Source organism: Anas acuta, chromosome 3, assembly GCF_963932015.1.
Source record: "Anas acuta chromosome 3, bAnaAcu1.1, whole genome shotgun sequence".
Lineage (NCBI taxonomy): Eukaryota > Metazoa > Chordata > Aves > Anseriformes > Anatidae > Anas > Anas acuta.
In genome coordinates this window covers 62,318,467-62,330,840 of record NC_088981.1, presented here as the reverse complement: position 1 = coordinate 62,330,840, position 12,374 = coordinate 62,318,467, and the positions used below count along the sequence as shown (strand labels likewise).

Genomic DNA, 12,374 nt, shown 5'->3' with positions numbered 1-12,374 from the left:
GTGTTAATGCAGAGCTCAGCAATGATGGATGGACTCATTAGTGCGGCAGTTATCGCCATCTGAACCAGGTGCCAAGACATATGGTTTAACAGATGTTCAAGCAAAAAGCTCTATTCTCTGCGCTGTGCGAGTGTCCAGTTAAACTGGACATCGATAAGACACTGAAAATCACATTGGGCTTATGGGAGCCACAATTGTTCCCAACGCAGGAAGCAGTTAAACACAGCCTGATTATGCAAAAAACCCTATTGCTCTGATATCCCAATCAGATCCACAGAACAAATGCTGGACAATATGTACACTGCTTTCTGGAGTCTTTGTGTACCAAAATGCCATTTATTCTATTCAGGCAATCCTGTTTCTGCACTGTCTCAGTAGAGAAATGAAGCTTAAAACCATGGAAGCTTTCTTCACACACTAGAGAAATAAAATGGGCAAGAAGCCCCCCCAGCCCAATCTCTGCATTTTAATATTTAGATTGTTCTCCAGTGTAGCAGGTAGAAATGCCAGGTTACCATCACGGGTGTGGGGAGACATCACACAACCCAAAGGCCTCAGTGCATACAGTGGCACCAACCTAAAGTTGTTAGTGTGTGACATACTACAGTGGAAATTTTAAGAGGAAAAAAATATTGGGAAAGAAGCCTGCAGCACTACATTCAGGTGGTGATGGTAGGTGAAAAGATAATACGCACCAAGAATGAATGCATTTCAAAAAGAAAATCAATGTTCACTTTAAACAAAACCTAAGGACTTTGAAATTCTTTCAGAATTTGCCAATAATTGTAGGCCATGAGGAAAATGCTTCAGCTTGCAACCGTAATAGAATGGATACTATATCATGTTGAAAAAATGGGAAAAAAAAAAAAAGAAAAAGTGCTGCATTGCTATCCTGCTCCCACACCTAATATGCAGTCGCAAAAGGTATGTTTCAAATCATCCTGTTCAACCTGTTAAATCTCTTTATCTGTGCAAATATTTGTTTTATATTAATGCAGCTGCAACTTTTAACGACTTCTGTTATCTTTACTGCTTATCTTTCAATGCCAGAGCTCTGACTGTCCCAGACCTTGGTCCAGTGGGGCTGCAAAATGCAGGGCTGGGAGGTGAAGGAGTATGGAAAGGGACAGGAGACAAGCTACAATCTAAAAACAAATAAACAAGCAAAATCTACACTAATGAATGTCAGGAGAAGTTCAATTCAATATTAATTCATTTTTGTCTGAATTTTTTACAGAGGTGCATTTGTAGAAAATGGAGTTGATGAAGACTTGTTACAGGAATAAACACTCAGAAACAGTGTATTGAAATGCTGTGCCTATTTTCATCTATTTTCAGCCACACAAAGGTACGTGCACTTAATTTATATATACACACAGAAACAAAAATAACAGTGGAAATGTGCATGCACACAGATCATCTGTGTATTATCAGGGTTCTATCTCCACTAACTGGAAAATTATAGTCAGGTCACTACAATATGACACCCCACTGAGATCCACTCTTAACTTCAGCTCTGGTTGTTAGAACACTTTACTCTTCCCTGCTCCTGACCAAATATCCCCATCTTTTTCCATCTGCTGGCACTTTTTACATAGTTAGGTAATTCAGATGTGAATCAAGCTAAAAGCAAACAAAACAAAACACACACACACTGCCCTAAAATAAATAAATAAATAAATAAATAAAATAAAAATAATCCCCCCCGTCCCTAATAGCAAAAACAACAAAAATCCTTTTCAGCCAGATCAGTTTCCTGAGCTGACCTACCAGAAAGGTGCAAAAGCTCCAGTGTTAGATCACACAAGGGATGGGGAGGGAGTAGCTGAGATTGCTGCAACTCATATTATGAGCTTATATGAGATTATAGCTGAAGCAGCTAGGGGACTGCACCCAGAGACAGAACAACTCTGAAAACAAAGCAGGGTGGCTGCTTCCCCCTGCTGCTGAATTTACCTCAGGCCCTCTGTGTAGAGGGCTGGGAAAGCCAGAGAGCAGTGGTAGATTCTGTAATGAAATCTGTACCTGCACAACTCTATTGCTTCAATGTGTCCTGGTTTCAGTTAGAATTAATTTTCTTCCTAGTAGCTGGTGGAATGCTGTGTTTTGGCTTAGGATGAGAAGAGTGCTGATAACACCCCGATGCTTTAATTGTTGCAGAGCAGTGCTTATACTAAGCCAAGGACATCTCAGCCTTTTGCTCTGTCCTGCCAACAGGCAGGCTGGGGGTGCAGTAAGAGCTGGGAGGGGACAGACCCAGGACAGGTGACCCAAACTAGCCAAAGGGGTATTCCATACCATCTGACGTCATGCTAAACAATATATAGGGGTGGCTAGCCGGGGGCAGGGGGCCGGACTGCTCGGGGTTAGGCTGGGCATCGGTCAGTGAGTGGTGAGCAATTGCATTGTGCATCACTTGTTTGTACATATTATTATTACTTTCCTATTATCACCATTGTATCATTATTATTATTACTGTTATTATTATTTTTGTTATTATTATTTTCCTGTCTTATTAAACTGTCTTTATCTCAACTCACGGGCTTCACTTTCCATTTCTCTCCCCCGTCCCAGAGAGGGAGGGGGGAGGGTGAGTGAACGGCTGCGTGGTGTTTAGCTGCCGGCCGGGTTAAACCACGACACAATGCAAGCAAACAGGATCTTAGATCATTTCAGATATAAGAAGTCCTAGTGTCCCAGACTGGACCTTGGATCTTTACTTATGAAAGACTGTGTTAATAGCAACTTGTACACTACTTTTTCTTCTCTCTTCCCTCCTGCTCCCTGCCCCCAAGGAAATATCTTTTCTCTTTTAACAGGGACATGACCAAAAGCTATTTTCTCTAACACGGTGTACTTGAAAAGTGTCTTTTTTTTTTTTTCATTGGTCTTTATTTTTTCTTTTTCCTCATTGGCCTTTGTTGTTATGAGAAAAATACATTCCTAGAATGTTTCAGCTCAGGGCTCTCAAAAACAATTACTTAGGCATTTGATTTGATCTTCTGGCTCTTCCTTCCCAGGTATCCAGGCTTTATGAATCTCTGGTTTGGTCAAAGGCTAAAGTGAACCTCTTCCAAGTCACACACTTCAGAGTCTCATGAGGCCTCATATACATCCACCCTATGTTTTAAGGAAAAGGAGTCAATTTACTATTAGCTGAGCAAAACAGCAGGAACTTGCCATGTTCAGAGGTGGGAAAGTGGAAGGTTTGCGTTTACACCTGGAAAGTAGGACGGAGGGTTGGAACAATGAGGGAGGGAAAAAAAAATTACAGTTCACCTTTAAATTGGTGAAAATATTGCATTATTTAAGAGAAAATAAGAAGGGGAATGCAAGTCCCAGCATATGATTTTAGTAGCAAGGTATCTTTAAGAATATCAAAGCACTTCATAAGCACAAGTGTAGTTATTCCAACGTCAAAGACATCTGCACCATCAGCAAGCACCATATCTGTGATTCACACACAAAAAAAACACCCACAAAGTACATGAAGGGACAAAACATATGTTTTCTGAGTTGTCTGTCTGTTAACTGGGCTTCTCAAGGGCCTGAAAGTAAGCACGGATAATCTGTCAGAGTTATCTGACTCACAGGACCGAGTGATAGGGAAGATTTCCAGCTGGCTGGCTGTCAGCCCTTTCTGACCAATTATCTACTGAAGGTGGTGCTTTACATTTTTTCTTGTATGCACTTCTTGTTATAGTCCTGTCTTTGGTATAGCATGCCAGCTTAATTTCAGTTTGTGTCCTTTACATGCTCTCTTTGGCAAGTCTCTGAAATCAAAGTCTTCTTCCTCAATGAATGTGTTTTATACATGCTCAGTTTACTACTCAAAGACATGGAATACAAATCCTTCCTACTGATAAGATACCTTTTTGATAAATGCAGTGCAGCTGTTGTTTGATGCTTGCCCCCTTTTTAAATGTTGCAGACATATGTCTGGCAATACATTTTGCATGTTAGATTTTCCTAATCAAATGCTCCTATTAATTTTAATTTTTTATTTTTTTTTATTTATTTTTTTTTTTTACATTTGAAGCTTATCACATGTCTATATGCAACTGTTACTGAAGGTTTGCCAGCCCAACTCTCTAATAAGAGAAAAAAAAAACACACTGAAGGAACTGATTATAATTAATTTCAGAAGTATATTTGAAAAAAAAATATTAAAGTAATTCTAACTGATTATAGTCCATTTCAAAGAAATTTTGCAAAAAACTATGTACTTTAAAGTTCTGAAAACATACAGAAATGTATGACAACTGTGTTACATGTATGTTTTACTAGACACCAAATACCAATTATATGCAGTTAACTGTAAAAAATTTTGATACAAACAGAGGAACTTATTTGCAAGCAGCAGGACCAAAATGCATTAAAGAACAACCTTCCTCTATTGGCCATAAAAATTGTCCTAATTTTTCATTCAAGGCTTTTAAACATTACAGAACTGATTACAAGTTTCTCCATTACAACTTTCTCCAACATAAAATGTATTTAAACTGTTTACATGCAGAAGAAAAAAAAATGAATTTAAATACTCCCCCTCCAGAAAGCATTTTCTTGTCCTCTAGCCAAATAGACTTGGATGAGTTGGCCTTACCTGGAGCCATAACTTGTTATTCACTGCATCTCTCCCCGTAGCAATGCATTGAAATGTAGCATTCTGTCCTGCATTGACCTCTACATCCCCCAGCCTCAAGAAATGTGGAGATTTATCTGCAGAGGTGGAAAACACAAATTACAAATAGCACTTATTGCTAAAAAAAGGTACCAGCAACATTATTGTCTCCCCAAAGACACATATTATAACAACCTTTGGCTGAAAAACAGCAACAGAAGAAAGAAAATGATTTGTTTCATCTCTGTTCAAGAAGAAAGAGTGCTTTTAGTCCTTTCCCTTCTCCTCTGGTGATCCTACTACTTTATTTAATGCATGAGTTATATTATAGTCTTTTAAAAATCAAAGCCAAGAAAAGGAGATCAAATGCCAGAATGTCAGTAGCACATTACAAAAATTATCCCAAAGAATTTCAATTGTATAAAATCCGTCATACTGAGAAAAAGCCAATTAGAAGGATATTGCTCAAGTAAAAACATAGATATTGCTCAGATTATTTGCAATGTAACTGCATTCTTCTACTAAATGAAATCAGTTTCTGCTGTTGAACATAATATTTCAGTAGCTGATAAATTTATTTCCCACACTGGCAAAACCCCTAGGAAAGCTCTGTGGCACGACCACCTGAAGGATTTATTAGACATACGAAGCTGACAGACACATTTGAGGAATGGTTATATTACACAGCTCTCACCCATTCCTTTCTCAAGGGCCACCAACTAAAACAGCGGCTGAGTTGTTATTTCTTTGTGCTTAGAGTAAAATAAACAAAACAAAACAAACAAAACAAAAACAAAAAAAAAAAAAACAAAAAAAAAAAACAAAAAAGTGGAAGGAAAAAGGTTGAAAGATCAGCACAGAAAAGCTTATCTGAATACTGTGTCATGCTGATAATCTGCTGTCCTGACCATGCCCAAGTACCTTATCTAGTAATAATGAAAATGAGGGGGAAAAGACCAAGCCAGATATTGAAGACAAGGAGAGTTTTGCTGAATCTGATCAACTATCAGATCAGATCGTTGGGGTGGCTAAAATATAAAGAAGTAACCCAAATACCCCTTTAAGCTTGGTAGCCCATGAGAGCTGTGGTCTTAATAGATTTGGGGTAGAAGAAAAGAAGGTAAGAAGGTGCAAGGTTGCCACTGAAGCTTTATCGTTTACCATCTTCTCACAAATCTAGAGAAGGAAGTTTGTTGTGGTGTTATCTTTCAGAAAGCAATTAAATTATCAGTCATGAGGCACACTACAATGAAATTACATTTGAGAAAGAAGATTTCTAGGGAAGATCAGAAGAGTGGAAAAGAACGAAATGAACAGCAACACACACACACACAAATGTCATAGCAAGTGTCAGTAATAATTTCTTCCTCAGAACTTTTGTGTGTCCAACATTTGAATTAACATAACTTGGGTTCGCATGTGTGTAATTTTGTCTGTGATTAAACAGGAAAAGGTGAACATGGAGTCCGTCCACAAAATAAACCAAAAAAAAAAACAACAACAAAACAAAACAAAACAAGAAAAACAACTTCCTTCTATAGTTTGATAGCTGGAAAAAAAATAAAATAAGAAAAAAATACCCCCAAGTAAGAAAGGACGTGAAATCTGGTAAACCCACATGCATCTGCCAACTCGGTTTTCTGTAACCAGTGAATATAACATTATATTAACATTAAAACGTGATTTTATCATGCACACCAGCTATGGTTATCATTAAAGGGCACTAAAGAATTTCTGCTTCTATATTTGTGCAATACTTCTGGTACGCAAAGATTTTACCCAGGTAAACTGCTATTGCACTACATTTTACCCTGGAAGCTACAACAGAAATGCTATCGAAAGAACAAAGAACATCTGTGATCAAGATGAAAACTCAGCAGTCCACAGCAATATCAAATATGTCCTGAAAAGACGGAGAAAAATGCAGCTCTTAATCATTACTTACCACAAGGGTAACTCAGAACCTGGATGTCATCAATGGCAATGTAGCCATTTCTCCCATCTGAGACTTCAGCTTCAAATATTACCTGTCAAAATGAAAGAAAAAATGTTTACAACACTCATTTCTACAGAATTCCCACGGTGGCAAGCGTGTAGATATAAGACACATTGCCTTTTTCATTTAGTTGAAGTTCCTACAAGGTTTGACGACTGAATGGAATATTTATTACTTAATGTATTACAGTTCCATACTGTTCGTATACATGACTTACTTTGGACTTGGTGCTCCTGGCACAACAGAAAAGCATGTTTATTACCTCAATTAACAGCATACTGTTTTCACTCTATTATATGTATAAACATGAGTCAATTCTGAAAGAAAAAACAAAAACGCTGCTACTTTCAGACAGGTTGAACATCACAGAACACAAAGGATAATGAATTTTAACAGACTTTGTATTCTTGTTGGGGGTCACAGAGTAGTCCACACTCCCCTGTAACTTTCTGCAGCATAGATGGAAAGGATGCCACAGCACAGAAACAGTGCAGCACTCCCCAGTGGCAATGAAAAGAACAGCTGTAGCAGGAGATTTCTGCAGCAGCCATCAACTTCATTCTTTATTCTTGCAAGGCAATAAGGAAATCGCAAAAGACACTGTCTTCACATTCAGCTTCTAGACCCACTCCAAACTGTTCTTGGACTGCTTCAGAGTACAGAGCCCTCTTCTGCTACAAATTTAATGAAGTAACATCAAACTACCCAAAATAAATTGTCAAAATGACAGAAAAGTTGAGTACAGTGAAAAGAAAAAAAAAAAAGTATGAAGCATGAACACCTAAACTATAAGGAAGATATGAAAGAGGAAAGCACAGCAAGATTGATTCAAGTGATATGATAGAAATTTGCAGCAGCACTTGCCCAAAATAAGTATCTTTTGGGGTCTTTGCAAGACAGGCTCAGAGCAAGTCAGCTGCTCTATATATCAGCTCTTCTGTAGGTTACACCTTTTGTTTCTGGGGACAATGCAAGAGAACAGGAAAGCAAGAGGCTGACAGCCCAAGGTACCCTGCAGCTGAGGGGCCAAACACTATCGAGGACCTCTCCTGGAGCTTCCTACTGGGGAAACCACACCTGAAGAAGTAATGGCCCCTGCACTCTCTCACCCTCTAGACAGTTCTGGGAACAAGCAGCTTTCATCAACCCTTGGAGCGCCTTCTGGATCTTTCATTCATAATCATTATTGTCCTCAAAAAGCTGCCTGGCATTTACGCAGCTTGGCTGGGAACCTTGCATCAGTAACACCTCTGCGTGCTTTTGCTTCCTTCAGTCCATTTCCTCAGCTTCACATCCCACCATGACATGAAGTGTGGAAGAGAAGTTTCTCCTCTCACCAAAGGACACAGGGATCTCAGTCAGCCTGCTTATACTTAGAGCTAATTCCACAGCCTCCCATGAGAATAAGGAAGAAAAATTTGCATAGAGAAGTAGATACTGGTGTGTTTACGATGGGTTCAGAGAGTCCCCCCCAGATTGTTAACAGACTGCAGAAAGAGAAAGTCTGCAGTGCACGTACGCTTTCAGAGCTTCAGGCACAATCCCTATTCCAACTTCTCATGAACTTGCTTATATTCTGTCTGCCCTTCCCTCCACTTTTTTTTTTTTTTTTTTTTTTAATTTTGCCACTTAAGTGGCAAAAAGGCTCTCATTACCTGATTCCTCCTCCTTCTGTGATGGCCAACAAAAGCTCAATGGAAAGGAATTCAGTGACTGTGGGTCCTACTTCATTCCCTTGCCCTATGCCTTCTCCAACCTGAACACTATTTAACAGCCTCCACCAACTCCTCAGACTTCTTCAGGGAACTAACACTTCTCCCCACTAAGAAGCATCAACGTGAATGTCTTCCATTCTCTAACAGATACACCTGGATCCATTCCTTTTTTTTTTTTTTTTTCTCTTAATGGTAATATGGTACAAGGACAATCAGAAAAATCAGTAAGAAAATTATATTTAAACCTTCCAACTAACTAATTTCTCTATAACCCAAATCAGTTTTATCACATACATGAACAAACTTGTTTCTCTAATTTCTGTTAAGAACTTAGAGCATCTATGTTAAATACAGTGGGCTAAATTTACATCCAACTCTGAACTGGGCTGTTATTCATTCATTTGAAATAATGTTGACTCAGCTCCCATTGAAGCTTGGCCTCATGTGTATCCCCTCTCTGTACGTTGATAATTTCCTAAACAGGGGACCAAAGGGGAAAGAGTTACATTTCTTGGGACATGGGTGGGAATTTACCACCCCACCCCAAATCTTCCAGATTCATTGAATTAATCCCTTACCAAAAGAAGAAAAGTTCACAGGGAAGAAAAAGATGACGACACTGAGATACACAGGGTGAGGAGAAAAAAAAAAAAAAAAAAACAGATTAAAAGGAAAATAAAGAAGGAAGAGAGAAAGGCAAGAAACCTACAGTGTTAAAGGAACTAATGTTTATCAGGTAACCAAAGGAAAAATTAAGTGATTAAAAGGAAAGAAGGATAGAGATATTAAAGAGTTAAGACTTAACATGTACAGCTTTACATTCTTTTTTATTTACATTTCTAAGAGGAATAAATAGGGAACATAATTTCTATAGGGAATCTGATTTGGCAGGGTGTTGCCGACAGAAGGAAGACCCAGCACATCAATATGAGTGAACAGTGAACTTCAACTTTAATGGATAGCTCAGTCGCCTTTTATCTAGTTTGAACATAATCAACTCATACATATTGCAGAAACTAAGCTCAGGATTGGTTAACACTTCCCGGGCTTTTCAGTCTGGTCCTCCTTCTTTTGGCTACCTGTCCCACCTTAGGGACTTTCCCGATGGCCCAAGGGCATCGTGTCCTTGAGCCTGATTGGCTCTCAGCCAGCGGTGTACGTGCCAAGGCTCATGTGAGTTGAGTATGGTGCTTCACCAGCCCATTGTCTCCCAACTGTTCAACATTCACATGTCCCGCCTCACTTAACGATTCCTCCACAATTCCCCCGTTTTTATTTTGCAGCAACTATAATCAATATAACTATAAGTAGAAAACGAAGTTCCTCTTTGACGAAGAAAAAACCATCCACCCATGTTCCCAAAAACAGATTTAAACCAACCTTCAAACCAACTATCTTGTACTATAATTTTTTTTTTTTTTTTTTTTTTTTTTTGCGTATGATCCCTTAACCATTTCAAACATAATCAACTCATCAACGAAAGGATCAGACGCAGAAGCGAGGAATAGGCAAAATGAACTTTGTCCGGTTTGATTTGATATTGGTTTGAGGATCGATTTTGACTTTTCTTCAATGGCTGGTTTAACACATCGACTAGGAACCCAGGTTGGCCCTGTAGGGGAAGAGATACACACATAACCTCGCCCCATATAAATAACATCAGCAGGCCCCAGCCATTGTCCCGTTTTCGTATCTCGGTACAGTACTCTCATAATACATTTATTATCATTTTCAGACTTAATGTAATGACGTGTCGCGGGTGGTTCCTCATCATCTCCATGCTATGAACCCCTAAACCCTGCTTAGCAGTGTCATTGTAATCACAGGTGTTATTTGTATTTTTGTACTGGTATGGCCTTTTCCAGGTTCCTGTAGCAGGAATCATCTGATATCCACGGCTACGTTCACATTTGTAGCCACCTTTCAGGTTGATACATATTTGACTACAGATACCAGGGTTTTGACATTTATCAAAATCTCCACAGTTTCTCTTGTCTACAAACTCAAACCCAGCTGGACAGTCACATTCATTTATGTTGCATTCCTTCAGGGGCTCATCACCCCAGTCCTTGCAGTCTCTCTGCTGGTTACACACTTTATTGATATCTATGCATTCTCCACTTCTGCACTTGAATTTGCCAGGTCCAGAGCACTGAATAACATCGTTACAGTTTGCTTCATCAGTGCCATCCAGACAGTCTCTCACACCACTGCACTGCCTACTCCTATGAACACAGTTCCCATCTTCACATCTGAACTGGTCTGGCCTGCAAGTCTGAGAAGGGCAGTTAATTTCAACACTTCCATCCTTGCAATCAGGATCTCTGTCATAGTCTTTTTCACCTGAGCCGCACTGCACCTCACTCACATAACACTTCACCAGAGGTGCAGGCTGGCGGCCACACTGCTCCAAAGATACATCCGAGTGGTCGGAGCAGTCACCTTGACCATTGCAGACAAAGCTTTTGGAAATACATTGCCCACTGCTGCATGTAAATTCTGCTGCACTACAAGTCACAATGCCGCAATTCTCTTCATCTTCTGCACTGTCACAGTCCTTTTCACCATCACATTTCCAGGACACTGGTGCCCGCCGCCCCGCACCTGTGTCACTTATACTACTGCTATTACCCGTGCCGTCAGTGTCAGTGGCATCCTCCTGGTACCGTTTCTGTCTTTGCCGCCCCTTACTCTCCCCCTTTTCTTTTTGCCACTGACCATTCACCACAAATGGATGAGACACGTGATTACTAGTTAGGAAAGAGCGTGTAACATCTGCTATACAGCTGCAGGCGATCTGCTGGTTTTGGTAATACTCTAGCTGCCTCTCTGCCAGGTCCATGCGCTGCAGCAGGTTCTCAATGAAGTGCTGGAGCCTGGCTTTTCCCTGCAATTCTTTTTCTGTCTCCTCCTCGAACTTGCTGAGGCGCTGCTTTAAGGCCGCGATCATCTCCACTGCCATGTCCACCTGCCTGCTGAGCACCCGCTCCCTCCGCTGCACCTCCTGCTGCTTCTGCGAGAGCTGCACAAAGGCCTCCCGCACCTCCAGCAGCTCCGCCGTCTTCTGGGCCAGCTCCCCGGTCAGCCTGTCGAGCCGCTTCTCCTTCGTCTTGTCCACGGCCTCCACCATCCTCGGCGGGGCGGGCTTGGGAAACTTCGGGCACAGGGACCGGGACCGGCCCTGTGGCCGCCCGCGGCCGCGCTGCCCCGGCCGGTGCCGGCGCCGGGGCCGGGAGCGGAGCGGCCACGGGAGGCGTTTGCAACTCTTGCCGCTGTTCCGGCCGTTTCCCGGCATGTTGCGTCGACATGCCGCTTCCTTGTGATTGTTCGACTGACAATTTGAGCACCATACTGCCCCAGCTTTGCAGTGTCGTCTCACGTGTCCAAAAGCACCACAACGATAACATCGGCAGCGGTGTGGTAATTGGTTACTAGGGGGTGGTACTGGACCACCGGCGGTTTGCAAAGGAGCAAGAGCTGCAAGGACCTGACTCTGTGTAGACTGAACATGCTCTTTCACAGCCTGTGCCTGTTCTCGCATGCTGTCACCTAATTGCTTTACTGCCTCTACTAACATAGCCTGTTGGCCTACTGGTACCTGAGCCATTCTTTCCAACCCTTCCTCGATTGTCCATGTCCCCGGTAACGTAGCTAATATACTACGAGTTGAAGGGTTGCAGTTTTGAATTGCACACTGCCTTAGAATAGTGCCCTTTAGATAACCAGGTACCCCAGCCGCTTCTATTGCGTTTGCTACTCGATCAATAAACAACCCAAATGGTTCCTCCCTTCCTTGCTTGATGCCCATATAGGATGGTATCCCCCCTGGCTCTCTAATTTGGTCCAAGGCTCTTCGAGCCAATCTCATTGATTCTTTAGCTTTGTCTGGACCCAGCAACGCTTGTGTCTCTAATCTATAATATGGTCCTAGTCCCATCAATTCCTCCAACGTGACACCATACAACGGATCTCCAGGTGCCCTTATCACAGCTACTGCCTCTTGACAAACACTTTGCCAATACGCATTAAAAAGAAGCTGTTG

The 12,374-nt window shown here is 41.2% G+C and overlaps 1 protein-coding gene across 12 annotated transcripts in view; it reads right to left on the bottom strand.

The window, feature by feature from the left end:
• PTPRK (protein tyrosine phosphatase receptor type K) overlaps positions 1-12,374 on the bottom strand; it is a 418,597-nt gene that overhangs the window by 219,966 nt on the left and 186,257 nt on the right. For all 12 annotated transcript variants that reach the window (XM_068677477.1, XM_068677480.1, XM_068677479.1 and 9 more), the window contains exons 4-5: positions 6,567-6,648; positions 4,604-4,719 (exon numbers count right to left, since the gene is read on the bottom strand). In XM_068677477.1, coding sequence (XP_068533578.1) covers positions 4,604-4,719; positions 6,567-6,648 — 198 coding nt within the window. The remainder of the gene's footprint in view (positions 1-4,603; positions 4,720-6,566; positions 6,649-12,374) is intronic.